At 42.1% G+C, this 16,014-nt stretch overlaps 1 protein-coding gene across 1 annotated transcript in view; it reads left to right on the forward strand.

The window, feature by feature from the left end:
* Window positions 1-562: 562 nt before the first annotated feature.
* LOC111974913 (polypeptide N-acetylgalactosaminyltransferase 18-like) overlaps window positions 563-16,014 on the forward strand; it is an 85,140-nt gene continuing 69,688 nt past the window's right edge. The window contains 1 exon segment of the mRNA XM_024002983.1: window positions 563-1,203. Within this exon segment, the coding sequence (XP_023858751.1) occupies window positions 966-1,203 (238 nt within the window). The 5' untranslated portion in view covers window positions 563-965.

Consider the following 16,014-nt stretch of genomic DNA (forward strand, 5'->3'; position numbering starts at 1 on the left):
ATAGGTCAATCATTTATTTGGATACAGAAACCATTAGGTGTCAACAATTACCATAAGCAATATGGGGATACTTTTATCACACGATCATGACATACCAACTGATTCCACTTTCAAAATGAGGAGTGTTTTCTCCAAGCCAGTCAGTAAAGGTGGCAATATTTAACATGCTGTCATCTCTAGGATACGTTTACTAGGCCTACGCTTAGTATGTGCCAGGTTGTAGATGACAAGAATGCATGTGACAATAAATAAGTATTTGACAAGAATGTAAACGTCACATTTCGCTATATAAATTGTAGCCTAGGTTTAATCTTTTCCTTGATTGGAAAACAGTTAAGTCAAACTTGAATCATGGTATGACTTCTTGGACTGTACAGTAGCCTACCTTTATGTCAAAATAGGAAAATATTGAAACAATTACAGTTAATAATTGCTGCGACATTGTAAACGAGCAATTACTATCTATTAATTATTAGCACAATTGAAAACGTTCACAATAAAACCCTCCCACATTCTAATCTAAATGGATAATTGTGGAAGTGAATGCACAGTAGGATATTACACAATTTCACTATCGTATCTCATTGGACAGCGGTTGAACGTATGTTCCACACGCCTTCTGTCGGTCGGTGAAATCGCGACTGGTGTGGACTTGCAAATGAAGCGAAATAGGGAACGTTCGTGACCAAGACAATCAACTTTACTTTCCAACAACTGAGATATTTTTTAAATCTTTGACCTACCTATTTGGATTAAATCATAGCCTTCTGCGTGTGAAGACACAGTGCGGTTATTGGCTCCGTTGCCCGCGTTTGCAGAACGAATTGCAACGTTGTGGAGTTGTAGTAATTTATCCAGGTTGCTCTCAAGTGACGTGCATAGCACATTCTAGGATTTTGGTGGGCGACAGTCGCACTTGTCCTCTGGTGTACTGAATTTCGTTGGCTGTATGGAGGGATGTCGGGATGGCTTGCACCAGGAGAACCAAAACTTTGGTGTCTACATGCGTGATCTTGAGTGGCATGACCAACATCGTGTGTCTCCTCTATGTTGGATGGGTCACTAATTATATCGCGAATGTATACATCAAAGTCCCTATGCCTGTCCCAGAGAAAAAGTTAGAAGGCGATAAGAAGGGGGACACCCTACGGATCATAGAAAGACTTGATCGACTTGAGAATGTGGTCAACCAGCACATACAAGGTAAAGTAAACACTACACTGAGCAAGTATCCTTTACTTACCATTTTATAGATTCTGAGTTGCATATGTTTAATTGCATTGAATGCATGGTTTGTGATTTATTAATGATATCGACCTATGTGAACGAGCCTATATCTCCAAACGCAGCAAATCATGACATTGTTGATTTATAACATAAGATGACCATAACATTGTCCTTTATGAATAATGTGACCACCATTTGTCATCTCCTTACTTCGAATGGTCTGCCTGTCTGGACCATGTGACAGAAAGGGAAAAGGACAATGAGATCATTGCAAAGGCCATTCATACTCTGGGGGCAAAATTCCTAGTAGTCTATGTATTATAATTCGAACAGTGTTGGTGACCATAATAGCTTCTCCCACCATGTGAAATATACATATAATAAATGTATAGCTGCAGTTATACTCAACCTTATTGTTCAGTTTGCTGTCTCTCACATGCTGAAGCTTAAAACCTTTTTCAAAACCCAAGTCTGTCTCCTTATACATTTTGGCATACTTGTCTATTTGCGTCTGCTCATCAGGTTTATTATGACTGCCTATTGTGACACTCTTGAAGTTTGTTTGTCTGTTAGGCCAATAGTAGAAAACAGTCTTCTCTCAGACTGTCTTATGAAAACTGTAGTGTAGACTGTGAATGTGAAACTAGCCCAGCGTACTGTACGTATCTGCTACAATGTCATCTATTTTGAGCTTTAAAACTCAATGTCAAATGTACTGGGACTACATTTTGAAGGATGTTATGTCAATGTAATACGGCACACACAGTATAGACTGTACCCAAACAGAGGTTGGTCTGTCTTCCCCAGACATAGCGTTGGAGATACTGTTGAACTTGCAACAAGTGAATTTCCACAGACATTATTTCTTTATACTGTACTTTATATTATTATCTCACAAGCTCAAATGATACAGAATGGTGCCATTAATTCAGTTAATCTAATGGGAATCTGATATAAAAAAAAAAATACATTTTGTTGTAGACCATATTGAATATCCTTTTGACTTTGGATTACTCTTGTGTTCTTGGGAATGTCTGGAATTCCCTTCTCAAATTCCTTCAGGCTTTGCCCCTCGCTACAGCATACAGTTACTCCATACTCATACTGTAATTATCTCCCTCCCTTTCTGTGTCATGATTTGAGCTTTACTATTGTCAACACAAGAATAATGTTACCCAGGCTCTGATTTGAAGAGAGGACAGGTAGAGTATGAGTTAAAGGCAGACAGGGAGGCACCCATCCCTAGGTCACGGGCAGAGGTGGACTTCACTGAGCTGTGAGGCACCGTACATAGTCAAGCCTGGCTGGTCAGTTGAGTAAACATTCGTTGTGGTGCCAAGACTACATTTCACTGTTTGGAACTGACAGAGAGCAGCCTGTTGAACAGCGCTCTGTACGTTTTCTGTGTTAGAGTGTCTGCCAAACATTTCTGTCTTATTTCTGTCTTATTTCCTCAGGAAATGTTTGGACTATTTGTGTTACTCAAAAGAGGAAATGTGGCATTAGGTCAGATTGTAAAGCTCAATTCAATGTGGCACAGAACACGGCTGGAAGGACAGAATGCCCTCTGTCTATAGCACTATACTGTATGGAAGGAGTGTGGACTGATAAAACATGCACTCTAACTCGGCTGTACATGCATGTTGATTTGGAATGTATCATCAATCAGCCTATTAAAGGTGGGCCTCAGGTTTGAGAGAGGATTGAAGACACGGCTTGGGCAGGCATAAAATATTTGGATTCATTTTGTAGAATAGTAAACTAGGAAGACTACTACTCAGAACACATCTAGAGTTCTGTTTATCTTGCCAATGTAAGTGCCAAGAATGAAAACATTTCTAGTTCGCGTAGCTGACAAGTCCACACACGCCCACCATAAGTGCTGTTACTGCACTCTATGGCTTTCCTCATGCTCCCAAAAGCCTTCATACTGTTAATGCATGTGTGTGAGGGTGCTGCTGTACTAAACGGACAACAACTTACATAGTCCTCTATTAATAAATGTGCTGCCATGACACTTGTTTACCCTGAACAAGTGACTATCGTTCTAAACCATTTAGTATGTGACAACCAAATATGGACGGAGTGTTCTTGTACAGAGACATAGAAATGTGTCTTGTACCGTATAACACTGGGCATCATTCAGGCATCAATCACTCAGAATGATGGTGTTTGTATTGTAAGTGTGAAGTGTCTTTCCTCCTGCATACCAGCGCTCACATTTTGAGCCGCTCCGAGTGCTCCTCAACACAGGTAACTGCGAATTCACTTGAGAGGTCTTCTTGAGTCATCAAAAAGTGAATATGAATTTAGACATGACAACTCCAAAGGTGTTTTCTTCCATAAAGTACAGCTGTGCCTCAGAGACTTTACCATAGATCTCCCCCTCTGAACATGAGGGAAGAAAAGACAGAGTATGGGTCTATTTCATGGTGATTGTTTTTGTGAGAAGGCAGTGGTCCTCTGGTTGATTTAACCTCAGGGGCTGTATATTACCCCTGGGGATAACTAATTATATGGTGCTGATTCAGAGGGAGATGATGATGCCTCAATCAAATAAACCCGTCAAATCAATTGAAAAGCCCTCTAAATCATAATGAGTGTTTACTCTTGAGAAGAGGAGTGAGAGAGGGTGTGTGTTTTGCTCCTTGCTGGAGGGCCAGTAATAAATGTTGTATAATGGAACAAGAAATGTATATCCGACGGTATTATCTTTTTGCATGGTTTTGGCTATAGAGCACTTATCTGCCTTGTTGCTTCCACAAAAATGCCCCTCCACACATTCTGCCATGCCAAGTCAGTTTGCCACTACATCCTTTCAATGAAATATTGAATGACATAACGACTGCAAGAGGCTGCAGGCGTTGACCAAGTGTCATAATAATACATAATGCTTAACTTGCTGAATATAGGTTAAATATGGATCGCAAACAAGTGGTTCTCTTGATCTAACAATAGTGCTGAACGGGTCGTGTTCAGCTGATCTGCTGACGGTTGGGAAGCTACACAAAATATGAATCAAATCATTGGCGATGCCAGGTTACTTTTGTATTTGTAATCGTTACTTTATGCATGAAAGACTAACATTTGATTGACAGACTGGGGAAGTCTGTCTGAGAAAGTTTTCATTAGATATTTAGTTAAGTACCCTGCTTCCTTTCACTGACAGTCTTTATGTAGACTACTCTTCGGAGACCAATGAATATCCTCATTTCAGAACAGAATGCAGATATGCTGTAACCCTTTTCCCTCAAAGGAAAGTGGAGATACAGTATCTCATTCTCCCATACTTCCTTTTTTTCTCTCAGAATTCCTCTTAGCAACTCCCACAGTTAATTACCTTAGCGGGTTGTGGATTGGTAGAATGTGGGTGTCAGGGTAACCAAGTAGAAATGTTGTCATTTCTCTACAGGGTGTCTGTTCTTTACAGAGCACAGCCTCAATGTATGTAGTGGTTTTGGGATTGTAAACTTACTGGAATGACAAAGATCTACCAATCCCAAGTGAATGTGGTGTCAGTGAAAGTGTGCTGAAGTGTGACGGTGTGGATAGGGAGGGGAAAGGGAGTCTCCAGAATGTTGATTTCCTTTACCAGTAATGGAACGATTATTGAATTACAGAGAAACAAATGCACTGGAGGACGATTGCTAATGAAAACAATTAATTACCATGAATGCAGAGGGCAAAAGCATCATGAAGAAAATCTGAATAAATTAGAAATTGTAACCTCCCTTGCAAGTATTTCAGTTCAGAGTGTCCCCTGACAATTTACTCTAAACAGGAAAATATCTATGGCACTTCTTCAAGGCTACTGTTCCTTGTTAATTTGAATTAAATTATAAATTAGTATCTTCGTGTAATTGTTGTTAGTCACTACTCTGATTCTGAGGTAGATTCATGTCTCACTGCTGGAGAAGTGTAAGGAGGAGGATATTTTTACGGTTTACTCCGTATCTGCTATAATATCTAGAAAGCAACGTACAGATAATTCAGGACAGCGTTTAGAAGTGTCCCACTGAAAAAAAAGCGTTTGACAGTCCTCTCTGGCTGTACCGTGATTAAAATGGTCCCATGCAGACTCTTCCTCTCCTCTATACCCCACCATCATGCAAAGCAATTTGTCTCAGTCCCTCATATCTGCCCGGTCTATTTGCTAAGTGCACACATGGGCACAAAGACAGCTTGTGTTCCACCAGACAGGCTTTTTAGGGAAGGCTCATCTCCATGTGGCGAAACGAGGAAGCTGAGTGAAGGTGACAGTAACTTAGACAAATTGGAGTGCTTTGTTTTTACATGCTAGATTGTCTACCCATATTCATCTGCCATCCTATATACTTCATAATTCATGCCTCTGAGTAAGAAAGTAACATTTTGGTTTGAGCAAAAAATGATGTATTATTTCTGGAGTTCTACAGTCTTTCTAGTTTTCTAATACCCTATTAGTCTTTGATGTATTAATTTATGAGTAGGACTGTTTTCTCATAGAGCAGGAAACATACCAGGATGTACTACACAGGAGAAATGCACAAACACATTTTCTTATTTAGGAATTCATATAGAAACTCCCTGACAAGCATGAAGGAAGAGTTGGCACAGTGGTGCAAATCGAGGTCATGCAGAGCACAGCACAGTCTGGCTGCATTCAAAAACAGGTCTGGAGATATTTACATATGTAGGATCTTTGAGCCATTTCGCTAAAGCAGGAAAATAATCCCGCAGCAACAGGAAATGTGGATTATCATGAATGGACATTTTTGTAGGGGTTGATGCATTTTTCAAAGGGAAATTACAAACTTCAGAAGCCTTTTTAAACCTTAAATACACTACAAGTTTTACATTTCCTGCATTTCAGGAAGGTTCTCCTGCAACACAGTGATCAAATTAAGATACTATATCTGTAATGAAGATGTATTATTCCGTAGGTAGTGTCTGCAGGTTAAGACATTTAAGGTAGGGTATTGCTGGAGTCTATTGGCAAAGAGGAAAAGAAGAGTTGTTCTTTATTGCATGCCTAATTTCTCTATGCCTCTGCGCCTCTCCCTGGTGAATCAGCAGACTACAGATGTAGGATCTTAATTTGATCACCCTGTTGCAGGGGAACTTTCAAATGTAGTGTATTTGAGGTTTAAAAGGGCTTCTGAAGTTTGAGATTTTCACATAGACATTTCAGACCCGATTTACCCTTATGAAAAATGTATCAACCTCGACAAAAATGTCTTAATTATAATCCACATAATTCACATTTCCTGTTGCTGCAGGATATATTAACCACTGTAGCAACCTGGCTCAAATTAAGATCCTACATCTGTATCCTGCTGAAGGTTGGTGTAAACCGTGGATTGATAACCCAGAGACTGAAGGAAGAGAGATGATGACAGGAAAGAAGGAGGCTGCATCACCAGTGACCTGCCCGGGGATTCATCGCTGTTAACCCTAATTGGGATGTTAATCAAAACGCGTATGTCTCATCATGTCCCCTGCTCACTGGCTCCCAGGGCTCATAAAACATTAATAATCCATCACTGACACAGAAGTGAACCGAATGGACCTAACTAACCGTCATTGTGTGTTATTCTATGATAGTTATTCATTGGCACATGCGTAGCTGTGAGACTATTGAGGTTGTTGCTATGTTGTTGTTGAACAGTCAGTGAGTGAAACAACTCCCTCCTGCATCAGTGTTCTTATTACTGAGTGTACTGAGTGAAGAGGCTTTCTAACTTATACTAACTATTGAGTGTATGAAGTAGCTAATTACAGAGAAGCCACTTTTTTGCTCCCATATCTTGAGCAGGGGATTCTAATTAGCGGCAATGGGACCTAATTGCTAGTTAATTAGAGGGAATGAAGAACCTGTGAGGAGCTAGAGTATAGGCCCAATCAGCCAGAGTTGAACATTCCCTGAACCTGACAGAAATTAGCGCTCCATTGCAGACTGGCATTTGTGCTGATGTATTGCAAGAGAGTGCTACTGAGGCATCTCATACCCACAGGATGTTGAAAATCAGCCTCAATTATCACCATGTCTCATTTGATAATTTTTACCCTGGAACTTAATTACTTAGTGCCGCTAAATTCTCCTGTTATCTAATTGTTTTTCAGTATTCCTCACAAAACACCTGAAGGCAACACCCACACCACACAGGTTTATTTTCAGATGTTTATTAAAATCGCTATAGCAATTAGCATCTGGCCACTTTTGTCCACTGGGCTGCAACACGTCCTGTTATTCATAATAGTTCTCACCAATCCATATAATCACAATCTGCCCTGTGCGCATTAAAGACATGCCTCATTCATGCTGTTGTGTTTTCTTATAGTGCACATTATTACTACCAGTTATAGACTACACAGGAAGGCACATTACTATCATTATATTGAACATATTCCAAGTAGGGCTGTGGGGGTCATGACATTTTGTCAGCCGGTGATTGTCAAGCAAATAACTGCCGGTCTCACGGCAATTGACTGTTAATTAACATAAACACGTTTAGCATCTCCTGGCTTCCACGCATAGCGTCCAAGCCACTGATGCAGACCTTAGGAACATCTACATTTTAAAAAGTCTAAATCCATGTAATATAGTCTACACCATCACAATAAATTCATGATTTATTTTAGCCTGGTCTAAAGAAACATGATATGAAGAAAATGTTTATTTCAGAAGAACATTATAGCATACTGAGTTGTCCTTATATCAGGCCCTGATATGGCTATGCCATATGGCTGTGGGCTACACTAGTTAATTTAGCAGACGAGTTGCTTAGATTCCACATAATTATTTATTATTTTATAGTATGAAGAATACAATTGAACATAGCTGAATTAAAAAAAACATTCTCCAAATGGTTTCCAAAGAAGTGCACGCTATTCTGTGTTAACAAAGAAACCGGTCCTGATATATGATTAATATCGAGTTATTTATGTAACTTTAGTTGTGATATAAACGTTGGGCTATATGTTTAGATTTAGGCATGAGCTCTGATTTGTTTGTTGTGCAGGCTGCACAAACTTCGTCAATCACTCATTCACAATTTGACAAGCACTTGATAATATTCTCAACAGCCCATTGTTCCAAAATGGCGTAGCAGTCGGACATCTGTTTTGTCTTGTCCCGTGTGTATATATCATTTCTTCATATATTTCGTAAATATTTTTAATCTCAATTTCCATCTACGGACTGAACATACACTCCTGCAACCCGCCTCACCCAATGTGGTACGGATCTGCTATGTTTTTATACTTTAGAACCGGAACCCACATCAGAAGCTAACTAGCTAGTAGTCAGTTAGCCACTGCTAGCGGTCATCACCGTTAACTCGGACATCAGCCAGCCTCAGTCCGGTCAATTCCTGCCAGTCTGCACAGCGTGATATCAACCCAGAGCATATCGGACTGCTTTTTCTCTATCACAGCTCCGGATTCCTACTGCAAGCTCTGAACCTTTACACCGGATCATCGCAGCTAGCTAGCTGCTATCCGAGTGGCTACTCCTGGCTGACGTCTCTGTCCCGAAGCAAGCACCAGTTAGCCTGGAGCTAGCCTCGAGCTAGGGCCATCAGCCAATTCTTGGGCTACAATACCTCTTTTGCCAATTGGCCTGGACCCTTTACTGCTGACACGAAGCCCCGCCAATCCATCACGACTGGTCTGCCGACGTAACTGTCCGAGGTGCTTTCAACAGGCTCTTCCGTTGTGACGTCCCCGGAGGCCCATCTGCTATCCCCGGCCCGCTAGCTGTCTGAATCGCCGTGTCTCCAGCTCGCCTAGCTACTCACTGGACCCTATGATCACTCGGAAACACATGCCTCTCCCTAATGTCAACATGCCTTGTCTATTGCTGTTTTGGTTAGTGATTGTCTTATTTCACTGTAGAGCCTCCAGCCCTGCTCAATATGCCTTAGCTAGTCCTTCTGTTCCACCCCCCCACACATGCGGTGACCTCACCTGGCTTATATGGTGCCTCCTAGAGACACAACCTCTCTCATCATCACTCAATGCCTAGGTTTATCTCCACTGTACTCACATCCTACCATACCCGTGTCTGTACATTATGCCTTGAATCTATTCTTCCGTGCCCAGAAATCTGCTCCTTTTACTCTCTGTTCCGAACGCACTAGACGACCAGTTCTTATAGCCTTTAGCCGTACCCTTATCCTACTCCTCCTCTGTTCCTCTGGTGATGTAGAGGTTAACCCTGCAGTCCCCAGCACCACTCCCATTCCCCAGGCGCTCTCATTTGTTGGCTTCTGTAACCGTAAAAGCCTTGGTTTCATGTATGTTAACATTAGAAGCCTCCTCCCTAAGTTTGTTTTATTCACTGCTTCAGACCACTCCGCCAACCCGGATGTCCTAGCCGTGTCTGAATCCTGGCTTAGGAAGGCCACCAAAAATCCTGAAATTTCCATCCCTAACTATAACATTTTCCGACAAGATAGCCCCCTTTGGCAGTTCTGAGTTGCAATCTACTGCAGAGAGAGCCTGCAGAGTTCTGTCATACTATCCAGGTCTGTGGCCAAACAATTTGAGCTACTACTTTTAAAAATCCACCTTTCCAGAAACAAGTCTCTCACCGTTGCCGCTTGTTATAGGCCCCTTTAAGCCCCCAGCTGTGCCCTGGACACCATATGTGAATTGATTGCCCCCCGTCTATCTTCAGAGTTCGTACTGTTAGGTGACATAAACTGGGACATGCTTAACACCTCGGCAATCCTACAATCTAAGCTAGATGCCCTCAATCTCACACAAATTATCAAGGAACCTACCAGGTACAACCCTAAATCCGTAACTATGGGCACCCTCTTAGATATCATCCTGACCAACTTGCCCTCTAAATACACCTCTGCTGTCTTCAACCAGGATCTCAGCGATCACTGCCTCATTGCCTGCGTGCGTAATGGGTCCGCGGTCAAACGACCACCCCTCATCACTGTCAATCACTCCCTAAAACACTTCCTCTAATCGACCTGGCCCCGGGTATCCTGGAAGGATATTGACCTCATCCCATCAGTAGAGGATGCCTGGTTGCTCTTTTAAAAGTGCTTTCCTCACCATCTTAAATAAGCATGCCCCATTCAAAAAATGTAGAACTAGGAATAGATTTAGTCCTTGGTTCACCCCAGATTTGACTGCCCTTGACCAGCACAAAAACATCCTGTGGCGTTCTGCATTAGCATCGAATAGCCCGAATAATATGCAACTTTTCAGTTGTCAGAACCAATATATAATATGTATATTAATATATATATATATATATATTATATATGTATATGTATATGTATATATATATATATATATATATATAATATATATATATATATATATAATATATATGTATATGTATATGTATATGTATATGTATATGTATATGTATATGTATATATATATGTAAATATATATATATTAATATATATATATATATATTATTGGTTCCTGACAACTGAAAAGTTGCATATCTATTAGGGCTATTCGATGCTAAGCAGAACGCCACAGGATGTTTTTTGTGCTGGTCAAGGGCAGTCAAATCTGGGGTGAACCAAGGACTAAATCTATTATAAGGACTTATAAGGACTTATAAGGACTAAATCTATTATATTATATATATATATAACTTATGTCATGCAATAAAATGCAAATGAATTACTTAATCACATTGTATGATTTTTCTCTGGATTTTTGTTTTAGATTCCGTCTCTCACAGTTGAAGTGTACCTATGATAAAAATTACAGACCTCTACATGCTTTGTAAGTAGGAAAACCTGCAAAATCGGCAGTGTATCAAATACTTGTTCTCCCACTGTGTGTGTGTGTGTGTGTATATATATATACAACACACACACACACACACACACACACACACAGTGGAAACAAGTATTGATACACTGCCGATTTGCAGGTTTTTCCTACTTACAAAGCATTTTTATCATAGGTACACTTCAACTGTGAGAGACGGAATCTAAAACAAAAATCCAGAGAAAAATCATACAATGTGATTAAGTAATTCATTTGCATTTTATTGCATGACATAAGTATTTGATCACCTACCAACCAGTAAGAAATCTGGCTCTCCCAGACCTGTTAGTTTTTCTTTTAAGAAGCCCTCCTGTTCTCCACTCATTACCTGTATTAACTGCACCTGTTTGAACTCGTTACCTGTATAAAAGACACTTGTCCACACACTCAATCAAACAGACAGAGAGTAGCAGCAAATGATAAACAGAGAGTAGCAGCAGTGTAAAAGAGGGGTTGGGGTGGGGCACACAATGCAAATAGTCTGGTTAGCCATTTCATTACCTGTTCAGGAGTCTTATGGCTTGGGGGTAAAAACTGTTGAGAAGCCTTTTTGTCCTAGACATTGCACTCTGGTACTGCTTGCCATGCGGTAGTAGAGAGAACAGTCTATGACTGGGGTGGCTGGGGTCTGACAATTTTTAGGGCCTTCCTCTGACACCGCCTGGTGTAGAGGTCCTGGATGGCAGGCAGCTTAGCCCCAGTGATGTACTGGGCCCTACGCACTACCCTCTGTAGTGCCTTGCGGTCGGAGGCCGAGCAATTGCCGTACCAGGCAGTGATGCAACCAGTCAGGATGCTCTCAATGTTGCAGCTGTAGAAACTTTTGAGGATCTGAGGACCCATGACAAATCTTTTTAGTTTCCTAGGGGGAATAGGCTTTGTTGTGCCCTCTTCATGTCTGGCTTGGTGTGTTTGGACCATTCTAGTTTGTTGGTGATGTGGACACCAAGGAACTTGAAGCTCTCAACCTGCTCCACTATAGCCCCGTCGATGAGAATGAGGGTGTGCTCGGTCCTCCTTTTCCTGTAGTCCACAATCATCTCCTTAGTCTTCGTTACGTTGAGGGATAGGTTGTTATTCTGGCACCACCCGGCCAGGTCTCTGACCTACTCCCTATAGGCTGTCTCGTCGTTGTCGGTGATCAGCATACCACTGTTGTGTCGTCTGCAAACTTAATGATGGTGTTGGAGTCGTGCCTGCCCATGCAGTCGTGGGTGAACAGGGAGTACAGGAGGGGACTGAGCACGCACCCCTGAGGGGCTCCAGTGTTGAGGTTCAGTGTGGCAGATGTGTTGCTACCTACCCTCACCACCTGGGGGTGGCCCGTCAGGAAGTCCAGGATCCAGTTGCAGAGGGAGGTGTTTAGTCCCAGGATCCTTAGCTTAGTGATGAGCTTTGAGGGTACTATGGTGTTGACTACAGCTCAGCATTCAATGAATGGGATTCTCACATAGGTGTTCCTTTTGTCCACATGGGAAAGGGCAGTGTGGAGTGCAATAGAGATTGCATCATCTGTGGATCTGTTTGGGCGGTATGCAAATTGGAGTGGGTCTAGGGTTTCTGGGATAATGGTGTTGATGTGAGCCATTACCAGCCTTTCAAAGCACTTCATAGCTACGGACGTGAGTGCTACGGGTCTGTAGTCATTTAGGCAGGTTGCCTTTGTGTTCTTGGGCACAGGGACTATGGTGGTCTGCTTGAAACATGTTGGTATTACAGACTCAATCAGGGACATGTTGAAAATGTCAGTGAAGACACCTGCCAGTTGGTCAGCACATGCCCGGAGCACACGTCCTGGTAATCCGTCTGGCCCCGCAGCCTTGTGTATGTTGACCTGTTTAAASGTCTTACTCACGTCGGCTACKGAGAGCKTRATCACACAGTCGTCCGGAACAGCTGATACTCTCATGCATGCCTCAGTGTTGCTTGCCTCGAAGCGAGCATAGAAGTGATTTAGCTCGTCTGGTAGGCTTGTGTCACTGGGCAGCTCGCGGTTGTGCTTCCCTTTGTAGTCTGTAATAGTTTGCAAGCCCTGCCACATAAGATGAGCATCGGAGCCGGTGTGGTCTTAGATGGTCTTAGCCCTGTTTTGAAGCTTTGCCTGTTTGATGGTTCGTCGCAGGGCATGGCAGGATTTCTTGTAAGCTCCCGGGTTAGAGTCCCGCACTTTGAAAGCGGCAGCTCTGCCCTTTAGCTCAGTGCAAATGTTGCCTGTAATCCATGGCTTCTGGTTGGGGTATGTATGTACAGTCACTGTGGGGATGACGTTCTCGATGCACTTATTGATAAAGCCAGAGACTGATGTTGTGTACTCCGCAATGCCATTGAAAGAATCCCGGAACATGTTCCAGTCTGTGATAGCAAAACAGTCCTGTAGTTTATCATCTGCTTCATCTGAGCACTTTTTTATAGACCGAGTCACTGGTGCTTCCTGCTTTAATTTTTGATTGTATGCAGGAATCAGGAGGATGGAGTTGTGGTTGGATTTACCGAAATGGAGGGAGAGCTTTGTACGCGTCTCTGTGTATGGAGTACAGGTGATCAAGAATGTTTTTCCCTCTGGTTGCACATTTTAACATGCTGATAGAAATGAGGTAGAACTGATTTAAGTTTCCCTGCATTAAAGTCTCCGGCCACTAGGAGCGCCGCCTCTGGGTGAGTGGTTTCCTGTTTGCTTATTTCCTTATATAGTTGACTGAATGAGGTCTTAGTGCCAGCATCTGTCTGTGGTGGTAAATAAACAGCCACGAAAAGTATAGCTGAAAACACTCTAGGCATGTAGTGTGGCCTGCAATTTATCACAATATACTCTACTTCAGGCGAGCAAAATCTAGACTTCCTCAGATTTCGTGCACCAGCTGTTTACAAATATGCACAGACCGTCCCCCCTCGAGTGTGCTGTTCTAGCTTGCCGGTGCAGCGTATATTCCACTAGCTGAATATCCATGTCGTCATTCAGCCACGATTCTGTGAAACATAGGATGTTACAGTTTTTGATGTCACGTTGGTAGGATATTCGTAATCGTACCTCGTCTAATTTATTGTCCAATGATTGCACGTTGGCGAGTAATATTGACGTAACGGCAGCTTTCCCACTCGCCTTCTGCGGGTTCCCACGAGGCATCCCACTCTGTGTCCCCTGTACCTGCGTTTTTTCCTCTTGCAAATAACGGGGATGTTGGCCCTGTTGGGTGTTTGGAGAATGTCCTCTGCCACTTGCTTGTTGAAGAAAAACTCTTTGTCTAATCCGAGGTGAGTGATCGCTGTCCTGATATCCAGAAGCTCTTTTTTGCCGTAAGATAAGGTTGCAGAAACATGTACAAAATAAGTTACAAATAATGCGAAAACAAAACATAATAGCACAATTGGTTGGGCGCCCGTAAAACTGCTGCCATTTCTTCCGACGCCATTTTACTACAATAGTCATTTACAACATTAACAATATCTACACTGTATTTCTGATCAATTTTATGTTATTTTAATGGACAAAAACGTGCTTTTCTTTCAAAAACAAGGACATTTCTAAGTGACCCCAAACTTTTGAACGACAGTGTACAAAGTCTAGAAGTGATTTGTTTTGAAGCCAGAGCAGCGTGCACGGTTCGGTTGAAGAGCATTGAGTGCACCTGCTGTTGTTATTGGTGTTTGTTGTAAACCACAGATGACTCAAAAGACTAACTTTGAACAGATGTTATTATGAGGGGGAAATCATCCATGCCTGCACTATCAAACCTCTCCATTCTGGCCAGTGTGCGGAGGGCAGCGGTTTAGTCATCTGTCTCATAGACTGACTCATCTCGTAAGGAAGAACAGAGCTGTAGAAGCAGACAGTGGCCTAACAGACACTCAAATTCCGTAGCTCACTTAAGAGACTGTTGTCTTGAAACAAAACATTGGATTAGGTTTAATAGTTGTGTTTTAAAGATTTTTAAAGCAGTTTCCCAGGAACGGTTCAGGTAGGCTTCAAGGCAAGCCTCTGCTCTGCTCAGAAAGAAGATGCAATGATGTGTAAACTTTCCCACTGTGTCGGTATGTTTCACCTCTGGCATTACCATGTAGGCGTGTCTTGTAACCTTTTGAATCGAGATAAAATTGCTTCAAAGAATATCAACCACTCTCATTATCCCATCCTCTTTTGATTACTTCATTCACCTTACATCAGAGAGAAACCCTAATTATTTTAACTTTAAGTTGTGATATTAGCATGAAAGACAGTAGCCTTAAATTCTTATTTTAAGAGAATGATAATCTATTTACCCTCCAAGTTCAACTCACTCTTCCTCTTCTCTCCAGTTGAAATTGAAAGCCCCGTGTGACATTTGCATTAGCATACGTCAGATGCGAGGACAGATAGCAGCCTGTCCTCTGCTGTTTCAGTAAACTCTTAGACTCGGGGTGAAGGTGTCAGATGCCTCATGTTGAAGAGCACAGACCACAGCCTGGAGGAGGAGAGCCCTTTTTTATACGTCTGTTTTCACAGGGACCCAATACAGAGATTTTTCTGTCTTTCTGTAACTGTAGGGCGTGATGCTAGGTGAAGTTATCAGGCCCTTTGAAGCTCAGAGCTTGCACCTGAGTTGCATCAGTGTCGCAGGGGACATTTTCCACATTGGCTACAGCAGGTGCATCAGCAGAAACAATGTGTGGGTATTTATCATAAACAATATTCAGGAGTATCAAATGTTTTCTGTTTTAAATGTCTGAAAAGGTCTCTTCAACTTGTCAACACTGGTTAAGTCCTATCCGCCTCTCTAGAGCTGTCACTATGTCACTGCAGGCTATACCTCAAGGAATGCCCAGTGAGATGAGTGGTGTTCTGAAACATGTCGTCTCTACTCCTGAAATTAGTCTGACATTTTACTTGTTCCAACAAATGCATCTGACACACAGGCATCACAGATGTGTTTCTCAATCAGCATGAGGTTTTGCACATTTGAGAGGTATGGATCTGTAAACCTCATTACTGACATCTGGGGTGGCAGGGTAGCCTAGTGG

Source organism: Salvelinus sp. IW2-2015, linkage group LG15 (genome assembly GCF_002910315.2).
Source record: "Salvelinus sp. IW2-2015 linkage group LG15, ASM291031v2, whole genome shotgun sequence".
NCBI lineage: Eukaryota > Metazoa > Chordata > Actinopteri > Salmoniformes > Salmonidae > Salvelinus > Salvelinus sp. IW2-2015.